The 14,605-nt window shown below is 39.8% G+C and overlaps 1 protein-coding gene across 2 annotated transcripts in view; it reads left to right on the top strand.

Annotated features, from left to right (window-relative positions):
* Nucleotides 1-79: 79 nt before the first annotated feature.
* Nucleotides 80-14,605, top strand: part of LOC103256596 (transcription factor COE1) — a 410,447-nt gene continuing 395,921 nt past the window's right edge. For both annotated transcript variants that reach the window (XM_021710589.1, XM_008054427.2), the window contains exons 1-4: nt 80-267; nt 819-882; nt 1,543-1,598; nt 11,989-12,062. In XM_021710589.1, coding sequence (XP_021566264.1) covers nt 1,587-1,598; nt 11,989-12,062 — 86 coding nt within the window. In that variant the 5' untranslated portion in view covers nt 80-267; nt 819-882; nt 1,543-1,586. The remainder of the gene's footprint in view (nt 268-818; nt 883-1,542; nt 1,599-11,988; nt 12,063-14,605) is intronic.

Below are 14,605 nucleotides of genomic sequence, written 5' to 3'. Positions count from 1 at the left end.
TCGGGGGCAGAGGAGGTGGGTGTCTGGGGGTTCGCGCGGGTGTACGGGGTGACACGGGGGCGCGGGTGGACGTCCGGAGGAGCCGTCTAACTCTGCGTCTTTGGCCGCAGCGGGGTGGGTCTGGCCCGGGCTCACTTTGAGAAGCAGCCGCCTTCCAATCTGCGGAAATCCAACTTCTTCCACTTCGTCCTGGCCCTCTACGACAGACAGGGCCAGCCCGTGGAGATCGAGAGGACAGCGTTTGTGGGGTTCGTGGAGAAGGAAAAAGTAAGTGGGCGCAGCGCCGTCGCCCCTCGTCCCCGGCTCGGGAGCAGGCCCCGGCGCCTGGGCGGGCGCGCTCCTCCGTGAGTGCAAATCGTCTGTAACACACTCCTGTGCGGTGTCCCCCCAAGCCACTTCCCGTCCCGGACGAACCCGGGGTCCCGGTCCACTGGGTCCTGCTCCAGAAAAGTTCGCACGGAGCCCCCAGAGCTGGAGAGAGGCGAGCCCGGCTCCAGAATCCAGAGCCCGGGATGAACCCTCCCTCGAGTACCAGGCCACGCGCCGCCTGCCCGGGTGGCCCAGGCCCGAGCCCCCAGGCCCCGCGGAGAGAATCGCCCGTGGGCGCCCCATGGAATTTTCTGTTAGGGCAGAGGGAGCAGCCAGGAACCGGGGGCGGAGGAGGGATCCCAGTCGGCCGCAATTAGTGCTGCCACCGGGGCAGGCTGGCTCGCCGGCGGGAGGTCCCGGCCTGGGGAAAGTTGCCTGGAAGTTGGTCCACTCGCTCACGCCGACCTCTCTCCTGCGTCTCTTGTGTCTGTGCGTCCTGCTGCAACCAGGAAGCCAACAGCGAAAAGACCAATAACGGAATTCACTACCGGCTCCAGCTCCTCTACAGCAACGGTGAGGCTCGGGTCGGGGCTGTGCCGGTACCCCGGGGCTCCGGGTCTGGGCAGGGTGCGTGGGGAGCTCCAGGGGGACGAAATCCCCCAGCGAAGGTCAGTCGTCTGCCATCCTCGAGGTGAACCGGCCTCTCCTGAGTCAAGCCCTAAGAGGTTTCACCCCAGGAGGCACCGGGTGCCCCGAGGTCTCGCGTTTACCTGGGCCCAGGTGTGGAGTCTCAGCCCTCGCTGGGCCGCTTTCATTCTTCTTCCCCTTTCCGAGGCCTGTTCCTTGGGCTTGGCCCAGATTCCAGGCCCAAGGCCCCTGGAGCTCAGGGGACCAGGAGCGGTCATGGCCTCGACGGCTCCAGGCTAGCGCGGAGGGGCTCTTGGCCGTGGGAAGGGAGAGGAGCCAGGTGAGGGTCCCGCCCCAGTCTCATCTGCAGTGCTTGGGGTCTGGCTTCCAAGAGCCGAAGACTAGGCCAGCTGCCCCTCTTGGGACCCTGGGGAAGGGATGTCCTGACTGTGTTCCCCCAAGACAAAGGTTCCAGCCGGCCTTGGAGCCCCCTTGTTTGTGTGTGTTTGTGTTTGTAAGTTGTTATTTGTTTTGTTTTGTTGTTGCCTACCCCTCCCCCATCTCCTCTCACCTAATTCTCCTTTGTTCCTCTATTTTACCCCCTAGGGATAAGGACGGAGCAGGATTTCTACGTGCGCCTCATTGACTCCATGACAAAACAAGTAAGTTTCTTGATTTCACGCCGCGGGGGTGACTCTAGGACCTCGGAATTCGGGGGCGTCTAGAGGCTGGTGCCTTCACAGCAGGAAGGCGGGGACTAGAACTCTCCGAGCCAGGGCGGGCCTCGACCATGCGGCACGCTGCCCTCGGGGCCCATTCGCGCACTCGCGCCCTCCGCGTGGGGATGACGGCTCGACGGCTCCTTCCCTCCTAGGGAACCCAGGCCTTGCCAATTAAGACCACGAGGTGTTGAGTGGAGAGAATCAGGGCTGAACTTCCTCTGACCCGGCCGGGGAGCCCCTGAGGGCCCCAAAGGTGTCGGGGGACCCTGGCGCGGAGTGGGCTGGACCTCAGAAACCCAAGCCAGCCAGGCCTCCCTCGGGAGGCGGAGGGGAGAGTGGCTGGGGGCGAGGGGCCAAGGAGGCTTCCCCAGGAATGGAGAGCGAGGCTGAGCGCGTAGATGACCGCTCCGCAGTTTTTTTTTTTTTATTAAGGGAGTGATGGTGGAGGTGGTGTTAGAAGAGGGAGCGACAATTGTTAAAGGGTATTTTGCAAAAACCCTCCTGCTTCTGCCTCCAAGTTTGGCAGGAAGCCAGGCAGCGTGAGTGAGCTTGCGGTCTTAAAGGTACATAGACGGCATTTTTTTAAGCTCCTCAACACGCGGGTGTCAAGCAGTCTACATTAAGGTTGAGTTATGGTTTAAAAGATACAATTATGAGCCGAGTCAGAAAAGAGGTCTGACGTTTTAATGAGGCACGGGAGCTTCCCCCCCCCTTCTTAATTTTAAGAAAAAGTTTAGTTTCAGAATTAAATAGCTGGTTAGGTAGTTTGGAGGACTTAGAATGAGAAAAAAAGAAGACAGCTTTATTGGGTGGGGGAAAGAAATCAGAACAAAGAAAAAAAGTTATCCATTGTGTACCAACCAGCAATATTAGTAAGATAATTAAGGTGTATTTACTTGATTGCGATTTTAGAATGTTTCCTTTAAAAGTGAGGGAGGTGATCTTTCATAAATACTGGCCTAGGAAGTTTCAAATTAGGATAAATATGCATATATAAAAATTGTTTTTAGATACGCCATGGCTTAAATATATTGTACAAGTTACACACGAATAAGCTGTGGGGAGTTTTAAAATCTACTCCGGGAGAACCAGTTTAATAAAAGCTCATTTTGATTATTTCATATTTCACTGTGACCCAAGTAGAAGATAAGAGTATGAAATATGCTCTTAAAAATAATAAATAAATATCTGTTGAAATTTATTTGCCTAAAATATTTGGCTTTCTTAAAGATGTACTTATTTATTAGTTGATTGCTCAGAGTAAACCCCCACTTATACTTTTGGTCTTGGTTTTATTTTCTTTAATGGATTTAATTATTACATAGGATAATTCCTTTTCTCTTGGACACTGTTTTGTTATTTTTTTTCTGCCAAGCAGAAACACAAAAGCCTGATTCCAGTGAGATTTTTTGTTTTTTACAAAGTAAAACAAAAATGTCTTAAGTAGAGTTTTGTTTTTTAAAAAAAATTGGTTCTGATACCCTGGATACCCTTTCCTGCCATTCTCATCAGAGGAAAAAAAAGATGGGAGACAGTGGAGGAAATTATGGACTCTAACACATATTCCATATGTATTAGGATTTACTGTTTAAGAGATAAAAAGCACATACACAGAAATCAGTATTTGAGGCCTGTCTGCTTGTGCAACATTGACCACTTAAATATTTCATTGTAGGTAGCATTATGAAATGAACAACTCTTAGGAGCACAGAATTAAGACATGTTTGAAGTGATTAATTTATATCTGATTTAAACTTCCTCTAAACTTTATATTAGGTCTCTCTAGACAAAAAGTGCCACCAATAATTTATTTCCCATTATGAAGTTAACCAACTTTACACTTTCATATAAAAATGGGTCCAGAATAAACTTTTGATTTTTATAAGGTAATACATCAAATATCATTTTACTAACAAGGTCAATAGAGCTTAAGAAAAACTGCAACTTAAGGCATTCTTTGACCACTTGGTATCATCATAAATTCTATTAAATGAGAGAGAAAGAAAGGAATAACAAGGTATAGTTTGCATTTTAAGAATAGCAGTCATAAGAAACTCATTTGCCATAATATTACATCTCAGTCAAAATTATAAATGTATGTAGTTATATTTTGGTGGGGAGTGAGCTGAAAAAAGGTTTAAGAATTATCTAAGTCTAAAAATATCAAGAAAAAGGGATATTTCAGGATATACCTGTTTGCTTTCATGCTAATTGTTGAAATAACCACCTTTCTGTAGCTTTCACTTTGAAAGGCAATCCCTGCTCATTATCCAATTGCTTGTTCTTTGATTACATGTTGTAAGAGTTTGGGAAATAGGTTAGCTTCTTGTGTACACAATTAATACAGTAGTCTCCAAAAGGCAGATAGATCAGCGTAAAGAAACCTAACTTTCCCTAGCTGTGACATAAAAAATAATTTAGCCATAATGAGTAAAATAGTGGATTCTCATCTAGCTTGAAATTATTCTATGATAATTAACTACAAGTCTCACTTAAAATTTCATAAATTCTTGATTTTAGTTTAATATACATGTGGCCCCTTCAATTGGAAGAAAAGCCTGCCTGATGAAATGGTTGCATTTTTTTTTTCCTCTGCAAAGTTTTTTTCTGCTAGACTTTGGATTGTAATATTTATTTAGAATACAGAATGGAATATTTTCAGTGATGTGATGAGCTCTAACAACATCAGTTGTGGAAGGAATACCGAGTCATTGTTTAAGTGTCTTTGCAGCTTGTTTATCATAACATTTTTCATATCAGAGATGGAGCCTTGAGAGTGTGTGATGTCATATCTGTAACTTGACAGTGAGGTTACAACTCACAAGGAGTCTTGGGCAGGCAAAATCCAAAACTAGCTGTGCATGCTACATTTTCATAGACTGTTCTTGGTCTTGGGTGGAATTAGCAGCATTGAGATCAAACAGAAATGTACTCAATCAACCAAGATGTATTGGTGTGACACAGTACTTCACACCTTTTCAAAGTGTCTCATTAGACTATTTTGGGTACTGACTCTTAATTTTTGGATTCAACCAGGAAAGATAAAGCTTTATTAGAAGTGAGTATGTAAGAATCTGAAGTCCCTCATCCTTATGCCTCCCTTGCAAAACACATAAGATATAATATTAAAAAAATCTGTCCACCAACTAGAAAATAAAAGGCTTGCTTTTGGGAAGGGTTGTTCAAAACCAAGTTTAGCTGGACTAAAAATAGTTTGTTTTCGTGTCATTGCTGTTTTTGGTATTCCATCAGTGAGCATGCAAAAAGCGCCGTAGAATCCAGAAGTTTATGACTTTTGCATCCAGAAACAGTATCTACTGCAGAAACTCAGATGAACCCAGTGGGGGACTGAAGTTTAATGGGCCTCATTTCAGATTTTCATGTAGTATTTGAAATGTGATTACATTCTGTGATTGCTTCAGTGAGCTATTTATCTTTAAATAGTTTTTATTTTTATTTTTTAAATGTAACTTATGTCCCTTCTTACCATCTTGCTTTAAAAGAGTGATGCTTTATAATTCAAAGGAAGGAGACCAAATTTCATAAAGTTATCAAAACAAAACACTCTCTAGCCCTAAACAAAAGCTTTTTGAAAAGGGGAAAATAGTAGTCACATTATCCTTGTACGTATAGATTTGAAGGTAAGTGATGTGGTGAAGAGACCGTAAAAAGGGTCCCAGCACAGTGAGGGGTCCAAGGTACAGTAATCAGGAATGCTGTCAGGTTTCTCTTCCCAGCTAGACTTCTTTATGTATTTGTTTTGATGTTCCCGGTACTTTAAGTTATTGATGCAAGTGCATTTTTTTCCTATTGATTGTTTCATTATATCCCACCATGGCTACATAGATTTGATTAACAACCCTTTCAGTTTGTGGCTCTTCATTGGTAGATAAACACATTTTCAGTATATCAATAAGTTCCCGAGGAATTCACCAGGCCAGCAGAGAGGTTCTTTCATATATTTGGGGGAAATAAACAAACAAAAAGGACAGAGCAAGTTTATAGTCAGAGGCCATATTTCAGCAGCTTTCTCTCCCCTTTGGTAACATGTCAAAAATGCAGGTGATTTAAATTTCCTTGCACATAGAGGAATGAAGAAGTTTGGAATTTTTATGCATGATCAGGACCTGTGTTTGGGAAAATGTAAACTCATCACAGTGGAAAATGTGTTGTTTGGAGTCTGGGGGTGAAAACAAAGCTGATGGTTTTGGAGAGATTGCCGGAGCCAGATGGCCTAGTACTTCCCCAGTCTGGCGGGCCAACTGCTCCCTCCTGGATAATATACAGCCATTTGTTCGGGGATATTTACGCTAGAGCTGTTTCCATGTGAATGTTTGAACAGCATTAAAAACGAACATATTAGTAGAGATGCATTTATCGAACTTGTATGACTGTACAGATAATCTGTTCTCTCTGTCTTTCCTTATATTGCTGAGAAAAATAAAGAAGTATTTGGACATTGGTGAATTGTTTACATAGTTGTTGAGCAAGGATGATTTGTTCTTGTGAGTAATTAAAGTACATAAGCATTTGGAATCAAACTAGTGAAAAGAGTGGTAGCTCCTATCTTGAAACTCTGTTTAGAGAATTAAATAAATTCATACGTGTTAAGGGCTTAGAACAGTGACTGGCACGTATTAAGTACTTAATAAGTTAGCCGCTTCTATTATTTTATTAATATTATTGCCCCATTGGGTTGACAGAGCCAATTGTATCTACTAATATACATGTAAATGTAGATACCATATGAGTGAAATATCTTTTATTACTGCTTGAAAAAGAAATATAATATGGGATTGTTAGAGTGATTTAGTTTTTTTTCATGGTGTTTGAATAATATAAGGGGTTCTGGTTCTTTGAGACATACAAAATGCATTTTAAAGCTAAACACTTTTGGTACATGCTTTCTTTTTATTCAGGGCTGTGATGTAACTGAACAGCATACTGAATATGATATCACTGCTTCGCAACTTTCCTAATTCACTTCTGAAAATGGCCTGCTTAGCTGCTGAGCTGAAATTACATCTTTGCAATTTGTTCATTAGTAGCCAAGCTGCTAATTGAAGCAAAATAATTTTTTATTTTATTCCACTATTAATGTTAGATTGCTGTTTGACACAATTGTTTATGAAATGTTAGATTTGTAGTGTTTTCTTTGGCACGTTTTAATTTTTATCTAGCACTATTTCACCTATTGGAAATTTCTAAGACCACATTAATTAGCACCATTTAAAAAAAAATGACAGGCTGTGGAACTTGGTGGTTGAATATAAGATTATTATTACATTCTGTTGATATTATAGGTGTTCATTTTATTTTTTGATTAACTCAGTTCTTGGTAATTTGCTACCAAAGGCTTGCTGACAGTTTGCATTCAGAGGACATTTCACCTTTGGTTGAAGGAGGGACTTTGTACATTCATGAACTTTTTCTCTTAGGTGACAAATTAGGAATGGCTTTCTATTTTGTAGGTGGGAAAAGGAGTAACATGTTTTCCAGGATAATGTTTTGATTTAAATAGAAAATTTGGAGTTTTTGTTAGTTACAGATAACTTTCTTTCTTCCTCTTCTCCCTTCTTTCCACCTCCTCTTTCCTCCTCTCCTTCTTTCTCTTCCTCCTCCTGTTCTTCAGCTAACAGCAAGAAGTATCCACGAAAGACTCCTAATGAAAACAATTTGTTCCTAGACACCCTTCAGATTTTATTGAACCAAAGTTAAAAGTATTCTCCTCATCTCCTTTATTTTGGCGTGGAACTCAAAGAGTTAAAACTATTAGACAAGTAAACACAGAAAAATTCTCTGTATTCTCAATTCTCTGTATTTCCTCTGGCATCCTACTGAAGTGTGATCCTGGTGTATATTCACTGTGTATTTTTTGTTTTATGGCATAGTCTTTATTCATAGTAAGTTTCAATTAACCAAGTGATGTTTTAGAAAAGCAAGAATGAACTACACTTCACAGCATTTCTTCTGAAACAGTGGCAATGGAGGTACATTTGTATGTTGATAGATTGCTTTTCAAAGATATCACAGGTTAATTTATAATTGAGCATTTGAAATCAGTGGTATTTTACCCACTAACAGTAAAATTTCCAACACTGTTGTTGCATAAGGATGTGAAAGTCTAACAATTCCTATGTTTTCTTCTTCTTTTGGTTACTAAAAAAAAAATTATTCTGGAAAAAACCCTCAATCTGAAAGTGAAGAGAGTGTTAAAAAATAATATGGGATATTTTCTTTCTACTTATTAGAGTTAAGATAGTAGAAAAGGGAGGAGAGTATATCACAAAAATAAATCTGCTCCAAATATGTATGGTTTTGACAACTTGTATATCAATTTTGCCAGCTTTTTAAAGTTGAGATGAAGTTAATGCTGTTTGCTATTTAACTTTTCTTCCTGTACAAACTCTCCTGCCACCTTAAGGGATTTACTTGCCATTGGCAGAATTAATTTGTGTTCTACTTGATATTACATTTTTTGTTTCTTAGGTTGCAAACTTCAATTTGATTCACCATCAATTGATTTATTTAAATAATATATTTTCTATGCCTTCTCTCCCCCTCCCACCCGTCTATGAGGCAGGCCTCCTAGCCTCATTTCTGATAAACACATTGATTTATTTAAACCACTGTTGTCTTTGTCCCTCTCACAACAGACAACCTTCCCCACCGTGAGCAGACGCATGATTTACTATGGAGGATGAAAATAAGCCTTCTTCTTGGTGTTCCATTGTCTGGGCCCTAAACCAGCTGTCTATTAAAATGGTTTCACTTAAAATAGTCAATGCTGTTTATATGCTTCTGTGATCTCCCAGCTGATCCAACCTCAGCAGCTTTACTCATACCCACAGAGGCACCTATTTAAATTAGGAAGAAAGGCAGAAACTTCACCCTAAGCTGGTGTTAAAGGACCCCTATCTTTTTGGGCTTTCAGTCTGGGTTTGCTGAACTGTAAACCAGTCTTGATGTGTGTGCTAAATGCAGACCTAGCCATTTGGCGTAGGGATGTCAGTTGAGTGTGCAAGGAAGAACTGGGTGGCATTAAAAAACAAAACAAAACAAAACAAAAAAAACTCTGTCTTATTGTTGCCACTTTGCATCAAAAACATTCATCAAAATAAATGTATTCTAGCTTCCTCTACTTGATCTCATCAAAATGTTGATTTCTGGGCCCATACCTTCTGTACAATGTGGGTTGTGTGTGTGTGTGTGTGTGTGTGTGAATAAGCCTTTTCAGTAACAAAAACTGCTTGGGTGAGATTGGAGGTGGGTCTGCCTTTGACTGAATTCCACTCTAGAGCTAACTCCATTAAATGGAGGTTCTAGTTGACTCCAGTTAACGGGATTTTAGTTCGACTCCATGGGGGGTGGGGGAGTGGTTTCACTTGCTTTTCTTTCAGAAGTCACAAAAGCAATACTTTTTTTCTCTGCCTCTATATGCTGAAAAATATTGTTCTATAGTAGCTTTAAGGAGAGGGAGAGCAGAAACTTCTTGCTTCCATTCCTCCCCAGAGTCCTGTTTCTGAGCAAATCCAAACTGATGGTTTCATTTTTCTATGCTTGATTTGGAGAAAGATTCTCTGTTTTGACTCCGCTGCCAGAAATAAAGTGGCAGGATGATATTTGGTAAAGAACTGTGTTATGGGGGTCTGGGCCTTAAACAATTGATGTTTAGCCACCAAAGAAATAACATAAGATTTCTGAGAATCTTTATCATCTGCTGTTTGGGGGAGGCATGAGCATATTTGCATTGCAGCATGTCTTTCCCTGAATACCATCATGGGCCCACTAATTTCAGGGGAACTAACAGTCTCAATAAAAATAATAATCGTATCCTCTAGAAAGAATCAAAATAAGAAGGTTGTCACTGACAATCCTCCTTCTCCCAAAAAAACCCAACTTTTTTTTTTTCATTTTGCAGTAGGGAAAACCCCATCATTATTTGTGAATTTATTTACCAAGTTACTTGTTTTAGATTAGCATGACAAATCTTAAAGTTGAAACGGAGGTTATCAAGAATATTTAGAGAACATACAAACAATTTAGCGATAATAGGATCTAGCAGAAATGCGTCATTAGAGTTTTTTAGCACCATGTATGAGATCTAATCAGTAATTGATGTGTTTTTAAAAAAACTTTTCAGCAGTGATTGCAGGAAATAAAGCAGGCAGATATAATTTTTGGTTTTTAAGATATTTTCAGTTAATGCATTTTCTTGAATAAAGTGACTTCTTAGGAATTTGAAAAAGTCTTTTGAGAATACCAGAAAGAATCATCTCTGCTTGCTGAAACTCATGGATGAAACTTTGAAGCATAACAGGATATTAGCATAATCTAGATGATCTTCCCAAAGACAATTCTGAATTATATAGGGTAAAGTGGGGAGATATGGCTGGCGGTCTCTGGTGGATGGTCAGAGTTTATGTTGCCAGTCTTGAAACTGCTAGACAACATGATTTGATACACTGAGAAGAACTCAGTATCAGCACTGTGGTATTCCTACCCTGAAGTACATAACTTTAATTCCAGCCTGAGGAAACTCAGACAAACCCAAATTGAGGGATGTTCTACAAAATAACTGGCCTGTATCCTGCAGAAGATGTCAATGTCATGAAATATATAGACTCAGAAATGTTCCGTATGACATGATAACTGAATGTAGTATTGGATTTTCTTTTGCTGTGAAGGATATTATTGGGTAGTTGGTGAAGCTCAATAGGGCCTGCAGATTCGATTATTGTATTATATCAGTGTTAATTTTCTGATTTAGATAATCATGCTGTGGTTATGGAAGGTATTTCCTTGTTTTAAGGAAACACATGCTAAAGTATTTAGGGTATGTCTTCAATTTACTAATCAATGATTCAGGAAAAAATAAAGAATAAAACAAATGTGGTAAAATGCAGATATTTGAGTAATGTGGTACAATCTGGGTAACGAGTATCCTGGAATTCTTTATGTTTTCTTGCAACTTCCCTGTAAATCTACAATTATGTCAAGGTAAAAAACATTTTTATAAAAAAATACAGGGCTGTGATAGGCTAGCCACAAAAGATGTTTTGATGGGACAGTGGTAGAGAATGTGTCCTCCTCATGCAAGTATCTTTGCTCACTTCTTAATTTGTTGCAATATGTGTTTGGTGACATGGTCAGAGATATCATAACCACAGTCTGCCTGGAGGGTCTGTACACACTGGATCTTAAACTGTACCCATCATTTATAGGTTCTGAAAGGTTCAAAAACAAAGTACATTATAGCCAACTACAAGTTAGTTGCTTTAGCATCGCTGTGTACAACATAAGGATAATCTCTGGCTAATTTAAGTAGTTTTGTCACCAAGAAATTGAGGGTTATATGAATGTGTGAAAGTAATTTTATTAACAATTCGAAGCTGTGTGATACTGGTATTATGCAGTGATACAGTGTTAAATTAGTTAAGTGTATTCCAGTGCAGCCCTGCTCTGTTAATAATAGCTCTGTGTTTTTGGCCCAGGTATTAACATGTAGGTCCACAAGGAAGCTGAGATTCCAGGGAACTGTCTTGGTGTCTTTAAGTAAAATATTTGGACACACGTTGCAAAAAATAGACAAAAACGTTAGGGTTGTAAGATGGTTCTATTCCAGATTTTGACAGTCAGATGTAATTCTTCTTAGTTTAGGGACATAACTCTATGGCTTAAGCCCACACACACAGCATATCCTGGTGAGTATTCCTCTTTGGGTGGGTGTACAACCCATGAGAGCACATGTTCTCATCTCATCCTGTTGATGGGAAGAGAGATTTTCCCTGATTGATGAATCATTTCAAAGACGACACAGTTAGTGAATGGACTCATTAGCTTCACCCACACTTGTTTTCTGCTGCTCACCACTCAAACACTAAATGTTGGGCTTGGAAGTAGTAAAGAGATGTGGCAAATACATATCATTTAAAAATCAAATCCAAATGCTTTTCTATATTTTAAGTAAATAGTATCTCAATCTGCTCAGCCGTCTGGGCTTTTCCTTTTTATTGATTAGATTTATTTATATTCTGTATGAGAAGGAGAATTGTTGTTGTCTTGACAACAGAAACCCGTCCCACATGCTGACTCAAAGAATGTGCATCATGATAAGGTGGTTGACAGGGCAGAGAGGAACATGGCTCATTCCACGCTATCTGAGTTGATTCTAAGCCATGTATCTTGAAACAATCGGCCCACTGAGGCCTTCCGCTCCTGAAGGTGAATTGGCCCTCAGTAGTGGTGAAATGGTCAAGAACACTATTTTGATAGCTTGTTTTCTGCTCTTTGGTTCCATTCTTGGCTAAAATCGTTCCTTTGCTTTCAGGCCATAGTGTATGAAGGCCAAGACAAGAACCCAGAAATGTGCCGAGTCTTGCTCACACACGAGATCATGTGCAGGTAAGAAATACCTTGCTCTCTCCCTTTAATTAGCAAAAAAAAAAAAGATGAATTTGTATCTCGAATCTAGGTGATCTTAGGTCTATGATGAGGTATACATTTATCTTGCTTCTATTAGACAATATAAAAAGAACTGTTTGACACATTTGGTAGTAAAGTGTCAGGCATCACAGTAAATTCTCAATTATTTATTAGATTTCATCCTGAAAGACATACATTTCCATTTTGATATCACACTGTTAATGGGCACAAAACAGTACCTTCCTCTTCTTCCCTACATCGAATGAAATACAATATAACCTTTGAATGTTAATATATGCACTCAACTGCATTACTGGTAAAATGAGTAAGAGTTCTATTGATGTCAGCAGAGGCCTCTGTTTGGGTAAGACTTGAAAGTTACAGTTCCCTTTTTTAATTCTCTCACTTAAAAATATGTTTGTCTGTACCTAGGCATCATTTCTACTTAAAATGAATGTGGGTTGTTTTCTGGGTTTTTTTCCCTTGCATCTGAACTCTTAGTTACCCTGTGTATAACTCTGATGATGTAGCTCATCTTTCTCAGGTAGTGAGTTTCTGGAAGGGTGGCAAAAATGAGTCTCTGAAAGGTATAACATTCATGTGACTCACAAACGAGTGTCTTTATTTTTGCCTGTTCTCAAACTGAAGCTGCATTTGAAACCAGGCAAGTAGACCAAATTCACTTCCATGGTCTCAGGAATGTGAGGGACTAGACCAGGAAACAGCCTTTTAACTTGCGTTCTTATGCTTCCTAAAATAACACCAGCACTTTGCTCCCAATATATTCTGAATAATTGGATAAAGCATGAAGATGCCACTGTGCATCAGAGAAAGACTCCTAATTGCTTTGTTAACCATGCAGGCTCTTCCTGGCACAAAGCTGACTGGCTTCTGACTATTTCTGACCAATCCATTTAGGGCTTCAGCTGCCACCTCGGCATGGGTGGGCTTTATTTGCTGTTCATGGACTTGTGGGGAAAACAATCTTAAAACTCTACAGGTGGAAAGAGAATAAAAAGCGTTTCATGTGCTTTCTGAGTGAAATCCCAAAATCGACTTCTGTGTCTACAATTATGTATATATACACAATTTTCATTTTTTTCCTGTTTAAAAAAAGCATACTTCTCATAGGTTATTCTAAAATATACAGGAGTTCCACAAGTTTTCATGCCAGTGATTTGCAAAACTTGTTAATTATTACAAAAACAGGTTGTTTTGCTCTAATTTTAAAGCATAGCAGAGTCCCATAATGTAGCCATGGATTTCTTATAAGAGATTGTCAGGCAAAAATGAGTGTTATATAGTATATAACAATTATACAATAAAGCTGGGATGCATCTTTCAGAATTAAATGAGTAAAATCCATTTCAAAAAGCTTTAAAATATGACCTTCTTCGTCTTACTATCTTTTTGACCATATCTCTGTTTTAGCTTCTTACAATTAACATGTCATTAGAATGAATTTTGCATGTTCTATGACACGTGATTCTAGCAAAATAGAAAACAGACAGGAAGATGGAGCTCAACCAATAGGCCAAATAATATGTGTATAACATAGATTTGCATCTCATATATGCACATGTTTGGACGATGCTGGAAATAATTCTCTTCTGAAATACTTAAAGATATATTATGCCTCTCACACACAGGCCTACCCCCTATTAATGCAGTTTATATTTTTCTTGTTTTTAAAATTCATTGGTCCAAAGCACTTTATTATGCTGGTTGGTGTGCTTTACTGCTGATGTTCTTTCTATTTTTCAGAAACATAAAAATAGCAAAAATAAAATTCTCAAGCCACTGAAGGCAAATGATGATGTTTGTACTGTGTGGCTAAGAGGAAAAAACCATATTCAAAATGTCATCCTGCTAATGTTACAGATTACGTTTTCCTGGCTGCCTATAGTTGTGTACAGGGTACTGTTTGTTTACCAGGCTGACATGACCCTATTACACAAACCTGTCATCTATTGTGTGGCTAACAGTCTTTTAAATTGCAAATCTGATGCTCTTTAGGGGGCTTTAGGAAAAAAAATTCTCACTTTCCACACCATCCTATTTCTCTTGATTTCTTGCCTGTTGTAAGTGGAAGTTGGGATGTGCTGAATTTGCACCAGGGGTGCAAATGCAGGCTCAATTATAAGCATAAAATTAGAGTCTGTTCCCCATTAATCAGGCTGGCTAATTGCTATGCACCACCATTAGCCATATGGTGTGAAAGACAGCTTGCTCTCCCCAAGATGAAATTTCTTCATTGCAGACATGAAATAGTGAAGGCCCTGGATTTTAAAATAGCTTGTTTTAGATATTTAATTTCTAAACAACTTTCTGCAGTGCTTTCTATCAAAGCTAACGGCACAATAAAACTTTGCGTTGATGTCATGAAAGCTGTATATTTATAGTACATTGGCTATGGTAAAGGAGACACAGAGAATTTAGATCGACAAGACAGGGGTTGGTATGATTGTGTTTTGTTGCAGGCAAAGGAAAAAAAAGAAAAGAAAAGAAAAACACTGGAGAAT

This window comes from Carlito syrichta, unplaced genomic scaffold (genome assembly GCF_000164805.1).
Source record: "Carlito syrichta isolate Samal-C Ts95f unplaced genomic scaffold, Tarsius_syrichta-2.0.1 Scaffold290399, whole genome shotgun sequence".
In the NCBI taxonomy this organism is placed as follows: domain Eukaryota; kingdom Metazoa; phylum Chordata; class Mammalia; order Primates; family Tarsiidae; genus Carlito; species Carlito syrichta.
Note: the sequence above shows the minus strand (reverse complement) of the source record. Positions and strands in the feature narration are given on the sequence as shown.